At 39.1% G+C, this 13,824-nt stretch overlaps 2 protein-coding genes across 3 annotated transcripts; both read left to right on the top strand.

The window, feature by feature from the left end:
- The first annotated feature begins 460 nt into the window (after positions 1-460).
- Positions 461-7,484, top strand: LOC140775554 (ubiquitin-activating enzyme E1 2-like). 2 transcript variants are annotated; one of them, XM_073118928.1, is made up of 7 exons: positions 461-686; positions 848-1,161; positions 1,782-1,999; positions 3,733-4,527; positions 4,605-5,473; positions 5,886-6,318; positions 6,731-7,484. In XM_073118928.1, the coding sequence occupies exons 2-7, from the start codon at positions 861-863 to the stop codon at positions 7,325-7,327; spliced, it is 3,213 nt and encodes a 1,070-aa protein (XP_072975029.1). In that variant the 5' UTR covers positions 461-686; positions 848-860; the 3' UTR covers positions 7,328-7,484. The 2 variants fall into 2 exon arrangements, with proteins under 2 accessions (XP_072975029.1, XP_072975028.1); XM_073118927.1 differs by lacking the exon at positions 461-686 and having other exon boundaries at positions 822-1,161.
- A 1,728-nt stretch (positions 7,485-9,212) lies between these two features.
- LOC140776136 (inactive receptor-like serine/threonine-protein kinase At2g40270) lies at positions 9,213-13,512 on the top strand. Its single transcript, XM_073119722.1, has 6 exons — positions 9,213-9,508; positions 9,600-9,696; positions 11,219-11,790; positions 11,879-12,069; positions 12,151-12,283; positions 12,673-13,512. The coding sequence occupies exons 1-6, from the start codon at positions 9,436-9,438 to the stop codon at positions 13,263-13,265; spliced, it is 1,659 nt and encodes a 552-aa protein (XP_072975823.1). The 5' UTR covers positions 9,213-9,435; the 3' UTR covers positions 13,266-13,512.
- The last annotated feature ends 312 nt before the right edge of the window (positions 13,513-13,824 follow it).

Raw genomic sequence — 13,824 nt, 5'->3', positions numbered from 1 at the left:
ATTTTTTTTAAAGGGAAAAAATATAATACATTAATTTTGGGAGTGTCTTTTTTCGTTGTATAGTTCTTAATAGTAACAATCCATACCAATAAATATAAGATAGTGGAGGAGAAAGTTGAATTTAACGAGTTCCATTGACTCGAAATAGAGCGTCGGTGTGACAAATTATTATAAATTTATGGAGTTTGATAGTAATAAGTAATTCTAAACTCTAAAGTACTTTTTGTGATTTATATTTAAAATTTTAATTTAGAATATATATTATTATAAATCGAAAAACCCTCTCCAAACTAACTTTTTTTTTGTATAATAGAAATCGGCAACGACTCACACGTATACAGTATACTATCAAGAAATGGATGCCAGATACTAACTACCCATCAGAAAGAGAGCGCCAATCCAATGGTCCAGATCACACCACAATTCTTATACTCCGCCGACTTAGCTTTTCCATTCCGCTGTCAGTTCTCGGCAACGCTGCCATGGCTTCTCTCCCCCAATCCTATCTATAAATACTCTGAGGAGCAAAGCACCGAGACCATCAGGTGCTTTGGCGAATCCTCTCAAAAACCCTAGCTCGGAATAACCAAGAAAACCCAGCGGGAAGGGTAAAGTAGAAGACAGCACGATCTCCTCCTCCCATTCCCTCTCCTGCGATCCCTTGCCCGCGCCGCCAGATTACCTCGGTACGTTGCTTCCCCTCTCGATCACGTTATTTTTTGATTCTTTCGGGTCAGATCGGGTTAGATTTAGCTGTTGGTTGGATTTCCTGCCTCCGATCGCGATCTCTGGAGCTGCTTAGGTTGGTTTTGTTCAATTTGATGAGGTTCCTAAGGGTTTTGGCCAGGGGGCTGCTCTATATGCTTCCAAGAAAGAGAGCGGTGGGAGCCGAGGTTGAAGAAGACCAGGTTACGGACGGGGCACAGACGAAGAAGGCGAAGGTAGAGAGCTCGAACTCGGTGGCGTCAGAGGCGGCGGTGAGTGAGTATAGCCACATGTCACCGCGAAAGATGGACGGCGAGGTCAACGGGAATAGTGTGACGGAGATCGATGAGGATCTGCACAGCCGGCAGCTTGCGGTGTATGGGAGAGAGACGATGCGGCGGCTGTTCGCCTCTAATGTTCTTGTCTCTGGGCTCAATGGGCTCGGAGCCGAGATAGGTAAACACTTATTCTTTCTTAGTGTTTTCAGCTTTTTTTTTTTTTTTCTCACTATTCTTATCTTGTATAATATTGTTTACGAGAAGTAATATATCCTACTTTTGTGGATTGACGTTCTGTCCAGTTGGCAATTTTTTATTCTCGTTTTCAAATCTCAAAGAGAGCTTTTAGTGTTATGAAATTGGAAGAGAAATTGATATCCTACATAGTAAGTGGTTCTCTGGTCATGGGAAGATTTAGTAATAGTCATTTCACTGGTACATGCATCGGTTGCTGCTCCAAGTAGGTCCTGCACCCCAATCTGTGATAAATCATAAATGTTTTCTACTTCAAGTCTTGCTGAGCTAATCTTTTGATGATTAACAATTTATTGAATATTTTGGTGGTTGCAATATTTGGTGTCAGATTCTACCTTTAGATTACTGGGCTTTCTTTTGCGCATCTTTGCCTCCATATTTCAATATCTGTATGTTATCTGTCTAATTTGAAGTACCTCTAGTTTATGATGTACAAATGAATAATGTGAATTAGGACTTACTGGTAAGCTCTCAGGTTCCATGATTAGGTTGTGTTCGTATGAATGGTAAAATTTTCTAGAACTAAAATTATCTCTCTTGCAGCAAAGAATCTTGTTCTTGCTGGAATCAAGTCTATCACGCTACAAGATGCACAGTCTGTGGAAATGTGGGACTTGTCCAGTAATTTCTTTCTATCTGAGGAAGATATTGGCAAGAACCGAGCTTCGGCTTGTGTTCAAAAGCTGCAGGAACTTAATAATGCTGTCCTTGTTTCTGCTTTAACGGAGGAACTGGCAGTGGAACACCTGTCTGATTTCCAGGTTATTATTGATTGCTTCACTTTTCTACTTTCAGCGTTTTTCATTTATTACATTCTGTTTTTTGTGCTATTAATGGAACATTTTACCAGTGCTTATCCCCTATATTAATGCTTTCTTCATTTATTTGTCTCTCATAACTTGACATTTTTTGTTTGGCTATATGATGTGAATGATGTAGTGCCTCTTTGATTGTTGGTCCTTTGTTCCTCCTCAAATTTGATAGATAATGAGGGAAAGGATAATGTTGTTTAAAGTTAGTCTTTAGTAAGAAGCATGGAACTCCTGTTAAAAGATTTATATTTTACTGCATAATTTTTATTGTATGGGATGAAACTGCGCAGAAAGTGGAAATCTATTTGTGTGACTACATATGCGTTTGCAATCCATTGATCATGCTTCATAGGATTTGCTTGAGCCATCACTTTTTATTATATTATAGTAGTATACCTAAGTAATAGGTTCTTCTCCATACACTAACTTCTCCATACTTAAGTAATAGCCATCATTTTTTATTTATTATTTGCCATCTATTTGAATTTCTTACTCAATTTTATGAGTTTCTGACACAGATATGCATGTGCCCATATAGGAACTGAATGCCATAGTCACCTTTTAGAACATTGTTGAAAATCCAACTTAGTTATGTTATTACTTGTTTTTTAGGGGGTTTCCTTCTTGATTTATTACAGGTTTATAGACTCTTTGAGCTTCATTAACATCTCCTATTTTGCTATAGTGTTGCTTGGTCCTTTGTGAACATCATTTTGTTTGCTATAACATTTAATGCCATTTTAAGTCGTATTATTTTGTTGCTTCTGTTTATGCCAGTATATACTTGTACAGGTTATGATCCTAGTTTTCAATTAGTTTTCTTTTGATGGCTGAAGGATGAGAACATAGGAAACAATGATGAACAACATGGAATTTTTTGTGCTAATTTGCATGTTATCATGTTTTACAACTTTACACTTCACAACATGGGCTATGATGCCATTGGATTATAGTAGGTTTTTTGTGTTAGCCATGTTTCACAAACACCATGTTCTGTTATTAGCACATTAATGTGCAATTATTTCAGTTATGGTTCAAAGGCAGCAGCACAGCCAGGGTAATGCTCTCTGGCTGTGTATGTTAGTGGGGAACTCTAAGAGTGCTGCATAGGCCACAATTGTGGCCTTATGATAGGACAATGTTTGCAAATTGCAATAAATATAAATTCTTTATTATATTGTGCTAATATCTAAGTTAGTCGTGCCTAACCTTGGAAATTGGTTTGGTTGGAGAGTGTCAACCTGCACTGTGAAGGCAATAAGGGCTGATCCAGATCGAAATTCATCGAAGCCAACCACTGAATTTCTAATAATCCATATGCAATCTGTTTCTGTTTGATAACCTCTCTAGGTAAGTTATCATGCCTGATGTGACTTAAACTATCGGCCAGGCTGGTTGGTTTAGGCTGCATACACTCTCAAGATGGGGAGGCTTTTATCTCTCTACAGCCCAACCTTCTTGCAACAAGCCATTTGATAAGCTGAGGTTTAGTTTGGATTTCCTAATCATAATTTCCAGTGCGAGCCCATATTCATATTATATCTGTTGGTACATACTTGAACCATCAGGCACTTAGTTGCTCCTTCCCTTTCCATCTAGCATCCTTCTGCTATCACATTTTCATGTTCTGGTATCATTTCCTATGATGATTTTCTGAGACCTGTATGTTTTCTGTATTTCAGGCTGTGGTTTTTACTGATATAAGTTTGGATAAAGCAATTAAATTTGATGACTATTGTCACAATCACCAGCCTCCAATTTCCTTTGTCAAAGCTGAAGTTCGAGGACTCTTTGGCAGTGTGTTTTGCGACTTTGGTCCACAGTTTACTGTTGTTGATGTTGATGGTGAAGAACCACATGCAGGTATAATTGCATCTATTAGCAACGACAATCCTGCACTGGTATCCTGTGTCGATGATGAACGGCTTGAGTTCCAAGATGGGGATCTAGTTGTTTTCTCAGAAATTCATGGAATGTCTGAGCTAAATGACGGAAAACCAAGGAAGGTTAAGAATGCAAGGCCGTATTCATTCACTCTTGAAGAAGATACAACCAACTTTGGTACATATGAAAAAGGTGGTATAGTTACACAGGTAAAGCAACCTAAGATCTTGCAATTCAAACCTTTAAGAGAGTCTCTGAAAGATCCTGGAGATTTCCTTCTGAGTGATTTCTCCAAGTTTGATCGCCCTCCTCTGCTTCACTTGGCTTTTCAAGCCTTGGATAAGTTTAAGCAAGATTATGGGCGTTACCCTGTTGCTGGGTCAAAGGATGATGCTCAGAGGCTGATGAATTTTGCTGTCAGTATCAATGAGAACTCAGGTGATAATAAACTGGAGGAGATTGATGAGAAACTTTTTAGCATTTTTGCAAATGGTTCTGGAGCAATTTTAAATCCTATGGCTGCAATATTTGGTGGTATTGTTGGTCAGGAAGTTGTCAAAGCTTGCTCTGGGAAGTTCCACCCACTTTTCCAGGTGGGTTTTCTGACTAAAATTTCTTTTGAATCTAAAGTTGACTCTTGTCTAACATGTTCTGTGTAATTTTTGGCCAGTTCTTTTATTTTGATTCAATTGAGTCCCTTCCTGTTGAACCATTGGAGCCTAATGATGTGAAGCCATTGAACTGCCGCTATGATGCACAAATTTCTGTGTTTGGATCTAAGCTTCAGAAGAAAATGGAAGAGGCTAATATTTTTATGGTAGGTTCTGGTGCTCTTGGATGTGAGTTCTTGAAGAATCTAGCCTTAATGGGAGTGTCTTGCAGTCGCAAAGGGAAGCTAACCATAACAGATGATGATGTGATTGAGAAAAGTAATCTTAGCCGCCAGTTTCTGTTCCGTGACTGGAATATTGGGCAGGCGAAGTCCACTGTGGCAGCATCTGCTGCTGGTTCAATCAATTCAAGTCTCCATATAGAAGCTCTTCAGAATCGAGCATGCCCAGAGACCGAGAATGTGTTCAATGATGCATTCTGGGAGAGCTTGAATGTTGTCATTAATGCGCTGGATAATGTTAATGCCAGAATGTATATGGACATGAGATGCTTGTATTTCCAGAAGCCACTGTTAGAATCAGGGACTTTGGGTGCCAAGTGCAACACACAGATGGTAATACCCCATCTGACTGAGAATTATGGGGCTTCAAGAGACCCTCCTGAGAAGCAGGCACCAATGTGTACGGTTCATTCTTTTCCTCACAATATTGATCATTGCCTTACATGGGCCCGATCTGAGTTTGAGGGCTTGCTTGAGAAAACTCCAAGCGAAGTGAATACGTTCCTATCCAACCCAAGTGAGTATGCTTCTGCAATGAGGAAAGCAGGTGATGCTCAGGCTAGGGATTTACTTCAACGTGTTATTGAATGCCTCGACAAGGAACGGTGTGATACATTCCAGGATTGCATCACATGGGCACGAATTAAGTAATTCTCTATTTCTTCCTTATATTATTTAAATTCATAGTGTGTTTTATGATTTGGATATTTGTTTATGCATCTTGTTCCAAATATCTGGGAAACTTAAAACTGAATAGAATTATTTATACAGAGATTGTTTGTTGTTATCAAGGTCTTGATGTGTTATTACATAACCTCTAGATTTCATTCTCCTGTTTTATTATATTTTATCTCTTCTAGTAGAACTTTGTGGTAGTCATCTTTGGTTTAAAAGCATGAACATATTTCTGCATCACGGGAACATACGTGCATGTGAGTGTGAAGGTTTTCATTTGGATACTATGAATCTCCATTCCAATGGCTGCAATATTTATCTGTAAATGTGCTACTTCTGCTTTTGAGTTCTTCGTGATCACTAATCCGATATCCACATTTTCAGGTTTGAAGATTACTTCTCCAACCGTGTGAAGCAGTTGACATTTACTTTCCCCGAAGATTCTGCCACCAGCACAGGTGCACCATTCTGGTCTGCTCCTAAACGCTTCCCCCACGCATTGCAATTCTCGGCCAGTGATCCAGGCCACCTTCACTTCATCATGGCTGCTTCCATCTTGAGAGCCGAGACGTTTGGGATTTCTATACCTGACTGGGCCAAGAACACAGAGAAGTTGGTTGATGCTGTTAATAAGGTATTGGTTCCTGATTTTCAGCCCAAGAAAGGAGTTAAGATTGTGACGGATGAGAAGGCTACAAATCTGTCAAGTGCTTCTCTTGATGATGCTGCTGTTATTAATGATCTTATAACCAATCTGGAAGAATGTGCCAAGAAACTGCCCGCAGGGTTCAAAATGAAACCAATACAGTTTGAGAAGGTTAGTTATTCTCAGTAGAATGTAGCCGAGTATTCAGTAACAATTTTCTCCTTTTCCTCTTTTGAAGTCATTGAAATCTTTCTGTGGTTCCCTTCAATAATGCACCTGGTACTTGAATATTGTGACTTCCCACATAATCTCTACTCCTATGTTATAGCCTCGACTAATGGCAAGCTACATGTATTATATATCAAATGATCGTCGTATCTCCACATGCTTACTTGTCAATACCTGTGACTCGTATCTTCACCTGAAATTTATCATTTCCATTGAGATTATTATTATAACTGTACGTGGTTGCAAATGCATTCCCTGTCGAGGATGTTTGTTTGCAGCACCTTAAACATTGGAGTTTGTTGTCTGCTACAATTATATATTTCTTAAAGCATTGTTTGCTCTTGTTGCTTTGCAGGATGACGATACAAATTACCATATGGACTTAATAGCTGGTCTTGCAAATATGCGTGCAAGAAACTACAGCATTCCTGAAGTTGACAAGCTGAAAGCAAAATTCATTGCTGGTAGGATTATTCCAGCTATCGCAACCTCAACAGCCATGGCTACCGGTTTTGTCTGTCTTGAACTTTACAAAGTTCTTTCTGGTGGGCATAAGGTTGAAGATTACCGCAACACATTTGCCAACCTTGCACTACCTTTGTTTTCTATGGCGGAACCGGTCCCACCGAAGGTGATCAAGCACCAAGACATGAGCTGGACGGTTTGGGATCGTTGGATCATTAAGGGGGACCTTACACTTTCAGAGCTCTTGCAATGGTTGAAGGCAAGAGGCCTCAATGCATACAGCATCTCTTGCGGTACCTCTTTGCTTTACAATAGTATGTTCCCCAGACACAAAGATCGACTTGGCAAGAAGGTTGCGGATGTAGCCAAGGAGGTGGCTAAGTTAGAGGTACCCTCATACAGGAGGCACCTGGATGTTGTGGTAGCTTGCGAGGATGATGATGATAACGACATCGATATTCCTCTTGTTTCCATATATTTCCGGTAGTCATCCTTGGGGATAACATGATCCCTGGGAGATAGATTCTAGAATCTCATAAATCTTTCTCATCTATGTTCTAAAGATTCCATCGTTTACTTGGAGTCTTATATTGCTTTAACAGACTGGTGAAATTTAGAACTTTCAAGTTAGCATTCTCGTTTCAGATGCTTCTGGGATGATGTTGGCTACCATTTCTTCCTTTTGTTCATATCTGTCTGGTTTGATTGCAAACTGAACAGATATAATATAGGATGGCATGCATGTTGGCGTGTTGGCATTAATTTCTTCCCGTAGAGTTAGTAATACCGAGTGCTTGCTGGTGCAACGAATCATTTTTTGCTTATACCTGAATTGCTTTTCTGAACTCTTCATTATTTTATACTGTTTTCTAGCACTCTTATAGAAATGTTCTATTTCAACTGAATCTCGAGGCACAACCAGTAGCTAGAAAAGTGTTCAAAACTTTTTTTTTTTTCTGGGTTTTTTCTTCCCCTCGTTCGTATGTATTTATTTTTATGTATGCATGAAAACTGAATCCAAGTTAATATCCAATCAGAACTCTAAATCTGAAAAAGTTGAACGACAGACTAGGTTTTACTACTATACAACATAACTTGATCTAATAGCAACCGGGAAAATTGGGAACTGCTGTTCATTTTAAAGTACGAATGCTTCTTTTTTTTGGATAGAATGGACATTTCCTCTTAAACCATCAGCAAGGACTCATCCATTCGTCTTGAATGAGATAAATACGTCCCTCTCTCTTATCTTACCAGAAATATCTTCTTTGTGGTGGTTTCCTAATTAAAATTCCCTATCAAATGCACTTATGCTTAGTGGTTCCCACGCAGAGAACAACTCGGGTGTGGCATTGTTTTCCTGTCACTTCTCATCTCATCAATCCCACCAGCGACCAGCCAACTACTTTAAAAATGGCTAGGTGTCAGTTGGGACTGATGAGTATTCCTTCCACAAACTCTTCCCCTCCTTTCCTTCGGCTGTACATTTCACCAGTGCCAATTGCATTAGGAAATACAACTGCAGCTGTTGTTATCTTTGTTAGTTCTGAACTGATGCTAAGCTAAACAGCTGATAAAAATAAAAAAAAAAATTTGAGGGAAAAAAAATAGTGAAAGTGAGCTCGATTATAATAGTTAATGATATGGTATATAAAAAAAGTATAGAAAGTGACGCTCTCTCCTACTCTGGAAGAGAAAGTGAAATGAATCAAAATAAGAACCTTTCAGATGATTTTTGTGTGATAGAAGTAATGGAAAAAAAGAAGAAGAGAGAATCCAAATAGAATCATTATTTCTTTCTAACCTTTTCTTCCACACAAAGACAACTCTTTAATCATTTCTTATCATCTGTTGGTTTAGATCCTCCGCAACCTGGAGAAAGGATTCAATGCCACCTCCAAATCATGTGGCTTATCCATTTAAATAACATCATCTGATCTTTTAATCCATTTCAAAGAAGAATCAACTGAAAAAGAGAATTAATATACACCTCTGCCGTACAATGCGGACATACCCTCTTTTAGTACTGACCAAAATTCTTCACGAGATTCTCCTACTAACTTCCAAGTTCCAACCTACTGTCTCTTTCCTCTTCAAGTAAAACTGTGCACCGCTCAAACATTCCTGTCGGTCGAACCAAAATTAGGAACGGCTCATCCTCCTACCTATCTGCGAGAGAGACCGGCCACGATTCAACTAAAAAATTTCACTCCACACCCTGCGATTTTGTACATATTACGATTTGAGCCCTGCGTTCTTGCACAAAATAATCCAAATGCCTTGAATTAAATCTAAATATCAGTATATTATAGGGTGCTAAATGGAAATTTTCCGGTTACAAAGTATGCCGTATTTAAAGCGATCTGAGAGAGAGAGACAGAGAGAGACGAAATGCGGTCATGGAGTCGCCCCTGAGCTTTTCTAATCGCCACTTCCACCTCGCCCACCCCCCTTTACGCGTTTCCTTCCCTCCTCCTCGAGTTATCTGATCTCATCCATGATCGCAATCCAATCACCGGTATCTTCCAGCTCGAATTATCCAATCTTTTGAGTCTAAATTTGGTCGCTTTGTTCGGATTTGGTTGGGGTTTTCCGATGGATTGGTTTTTACTGGTGTTCCTACTACTGTCCTGGGGGGTAGATCTCGGCGATGGCTACGGCGTGGAAGGTGAGGTGCTATTTTAGAGTTTTGGGGTCGTTGGATTTGGTGGAATTGGGAATTGATCTCGGAGATTTCTATGTTTGATTTTGGTTGACAGGGATGGAGCTTTCCAGATTCGGAAAAGAGGTGGAGTTGGACAGCAGTGGAGATTCTTCACTACGTCCGTGTTGTTCTGAAGGAAGAGTTGTTGCTCTGTGAGTGTTGAAGCTTTTAATAACTATGATTCTTTTTGTTAAAGCTTGTTTGTTTTTTCTTAGTTCCATGATTTATCTGTATCGGTAGAAACATTGAGACGACTTTGTTTAGGGACGATGTATGAATTTTGGCGATGCTCTTTCTATGGAACTTCAATATGACGCTCTTTCTATAATCGCAAGTTGCAGTCTTGGCACAGGATCAGCTAAAATTGGTAGTTGTGACATCATGTCTGTAATCAGAAGTATGAGCATCATAGGTGGAGAGCATGAACATAAGTTTACTTGCTGAATAAGGAGTAAACTGGAAGTTCTCGGATACAATGGAGAAATGAATGTGAGATTACTTTATATCTGGCTGTTTGAAGGGTCCATTATAAACTTTATTTACTTTCACAAAGTTAAGGGGTTTAGATAATCGCCATATATACAGTAGATAAGGAATAGCTATTCATTTACCACGGGAAGAGAAGTAAACAGCTGGGAGGAATAGCTAAGAGTATTGAGTCTTCCTAGGAGCTATGATCGAATCATTTAAAATTTCTTGGTCACAAAAGGGTGAAAGAATTGGAGTCTGTTGCTAAAACTGTCAGTGCACTTGCTGGAAATATAGGAGAACTGAACAGAATTACAGAGTTATTGATTTGTGCTATGCGCAGAATACGTGTCTTCCTAGGAGCTATGATAGAATCATCTAAATTTCTTGGTCACAAAAGATTGAAAGAATTGGAGTCTGTTGCTAAAAATGTCAGCGCACTTGCTGGAAATATTGGAGAACTGACCAAGAATCACAGAGTTATTGATTTGTGCTATGGACAGAATATGATAATAATCTCTCGAGTGGCTACATAAAGCCTCCAAAAGGTAATTTTAGAAATACAGTTCAAAGTATTTCAAGAGAAACACATTTTATTTATTTATTTTTCTTCTGTAGTGCGAGATGGCTGGAGATTTCTGATTTAGTTGTATGTTTGCTAGGAACCGTATCATATTCCTGCAAACTTCTGTATCTGGTTTCAAGTGTCTGACAAAGGCTTGTATTTGACTAGTGCTCAAGCATATATATTCTTCTTCTTTCATTAGGGTATGTTTTCTTCTTGAAATAACCACTGACTGAAAAACAAGGACATTAGATGTGAAGCAATGTGTATAAGGTTGAATCAATGTTTCTTACGAAAAACAAGGACATTTGATTTTTGTAAAGGAATCAAGGAGATTAGAGTATTATTATTTTTCTTTCTTAAGCAAACATAAATCTTCTGATGTTATGGGGTATGTATCTTGACTTATTTTCCACTAGAATGATATATTTACTACATTACCCCAACTTGTTATAATTTTATAATCACAGTCTATTGGGATTTTTCATTGTAACTTATGCAGACCATCCATCATTGTCATCACATCAAGAAATTCAGCAAATGTAGCTGTCACAATTGAAATTGGATAAGAGATGGATAATAAATACTACGATACCATTCTGTAGATTTCCATGCTAAATCTTTTATAAATCTTATGATAGGAATAATCAAAATCCACATATAAGGAAACTTCTACAGACACGCAATAAAGAAAATGCATCACCGGCACCAGCACCTGCACACAAAGGCAGCCAAAAAAAAGGAGAGCAAAAGCAAGGAAAATCCAAGTCACCAGCACCAGCACCAATTTCATCTCCAATTTCTGCACCCTTGATAGCACCTGTATTTCCGCCTTCCCATCTGCCAGGGCTCTCAGAGTCACCGTCCCCTTCTAAACCACCTGTCTCCTCTCCTGCTTCCAGCCTTACTCCCTCCCCTGCCCCCACTCCTACACCTATGACTGTGCCTCCATCCCAAAAAGCAGAGCACAATCCTGGGTCTGGTGCTGCACTTCCTATGTTCCCCTCTGGCAGTCCTTCGCCATCAGAGGTGGTAGATTCTCCAGTAAGGCGTGCAACTTCCTGGACTACATATGTGTCAATAGCAGCAGGAGTTTCCTTCTTCCTTGCCATTTCTGCAGTATTATTTATCTGCTGCCGAGCTAACAAGGTTGTGACTGTTAGACCTTGGGCGACAGGCTTAAGTGGACAATTACAGAAAGCATTTGTGACAGGTATCCTAGCTTTTGGATCATATGTTTAGTTTTGTTTTTCTTCAGTTGAATATTCATTACCTGATTCTTGGATGCAATTTTCTTACAGGTGTGCCTTCACTTAAACGGTCAGAACTGGAATCAGCTTGTGAAGACTTCAGCAACATCATCGGTTCTTTATCAGATTGTATGTTATACAAGGGAACTTTGTCGAGTGGAGTTGAGATAGCAGTCATATCTAGCACAATAACATCGAGAAAAGACTGGTCAAAACAATGTGAATCCCAATTTAGGAAGAAGGTAAAAATATGATTTATCTGAACCAGTTCTAGAACTCTACGAAATGCATACACATTAGCTGAAAATCGGTTGTGGTTTCAGATCACAAGTTTGTCCAAAGTCAACCACAAGAATTTTGTTAACCTGCTCGGCTACTGTGAGGAAGAACAGCCTTTTACCAGGATGATGGTGTTCGAGTATGCTCCAAATGGGACACTTTTTGAGCATCTCCTAAGTAAGTCTCCCACTTAACAGAACCTACTCCAGATAAGACCTGCTAAAAAGATGACCAACATATTTTTGCAAATATAGATCTAACGTTCTAAACCATTCAGAAGAACACCTCGCTGTGTTTCATGAAGACCGTGTCAAATTCAGTTTAGAACGGTATTAGATATGGAAAAAAAGTCCCGGCCAAACATGATGGAAGTATGCATAGGCTAGTTGTTATCCCTAGAAAATGGGTGATGAAAACATTGTGATTTTCCCTAGTTAGGATGACATTTTTTTATCATCATCAGGTCAAAATGCAAAGCGAAATGCTTTTATTGTTCATCTGAGTTTACTCCGTATGTAGATTCTTTTTAGTTACCGTCTGACAACATATATTAATGGTTGGTGCAGTGAAAGAAACTGAGCACTTGGACTGGATGACAAGACTTAGGATATCCATGGGAATAGCCTATTGTCTAGAGCACATACAGCAGCTAAGGCCTCCTGTTGTTCTGAGAAATCTCGATTCATCTACGATCTACCTAACTGACGACTTTGCTGCCAAGGTCTCAGATCTTGATTTCTGGACTGAAGCAAAGGTAAGTGATTCGGCTACTGAAAGCTCAGGCCCCTTGGCACTATCATCAGACCCACATAATATCGTCTACCAATATGGTAAAATTTTGCTGGAGATATTATCAGGCAAGCTATTTTCTGAAGAGGATGGCCAGCTAGAGCGCTGGGCTTCTTGTTACTTAACTGGGGAGAAGCCTCTTATAGAAATGATAGACCCCAGCCTTAAATCCTTTTCGGAAGAAACTGTCGATGCACTGTGCGAGGTGGTACGGTCCTGCATTAATCCAGATCCGAAGAAGAGACCAATGATGGCGGACATCGCAAAACATTTGAGAGATATCACAACAATGCCACCAGATGGAGCGGTCCCAAAAGTCTCACCACTTTGGTGGGCTGAGCTCGAGATTATTTCTGCTGAGGCTAACTAAACATGAAACCAGCTACCCTTGTTCGTGAGTAGAAATTCTTTTTTCTTGTTGGTTTGTTCTACAATTTTCCAACCTTTGAGTTATCTACTGTGTGCAAGTATAACAGTAAGGAATGTAATCCAAAGAAGGCAGAGGTGGTTGATGTTGTATCATCTTTGTTGTGCAAAGTGTTTAAGGTTTGCTTATGTTTGTGAAGAATAAATTTAAACAAAATGAAATATCTTGAGATGTGCATTCATCCATCTTATAAATTTTCTTCCTTTGCTGATTCTACGTACCAATTTCTTTTTTTTGCTGATTTTAGCTTCAGATTCGCTGAGTTTAATTGTTGTTCTGGTTAATAGCTTGTCAGAAGTGAGGAATATTATTTATTTATTTATTTGCTATAAGGATGAATAAATAACTCATCCATCACAGGTGAATCACGATGCAGCGTTTGCTCATGGGTGAATCACGATACAGAGGTGTTATATTTATCAAAAAAAGGATTGAATTAACCTGATTCTGTATGAAAATGCCCTCTGGATTTTTATTAGTGCTGCTAATAAATTTATTCATG

This window comes from Typha angustifolia, chromosome 14 (assembly GCF_048772165.1).
Source record: "Typha angustifolia cultivar Huaian chromosome 14, ASM4877216v1, whole genome shotgun sequence".
Lineage (NCBI taxonomy): Eukaryota > Viridiplantae > Streptophyta > Magnoliopsida > Poales > Typhaceae > Typha > Typha angustifolia.
The sequence above is the reverse complement of the archived record's forward strand: the minus strand, read 5'-3'. Positions and strand labels throughout refer to the sequence as shown.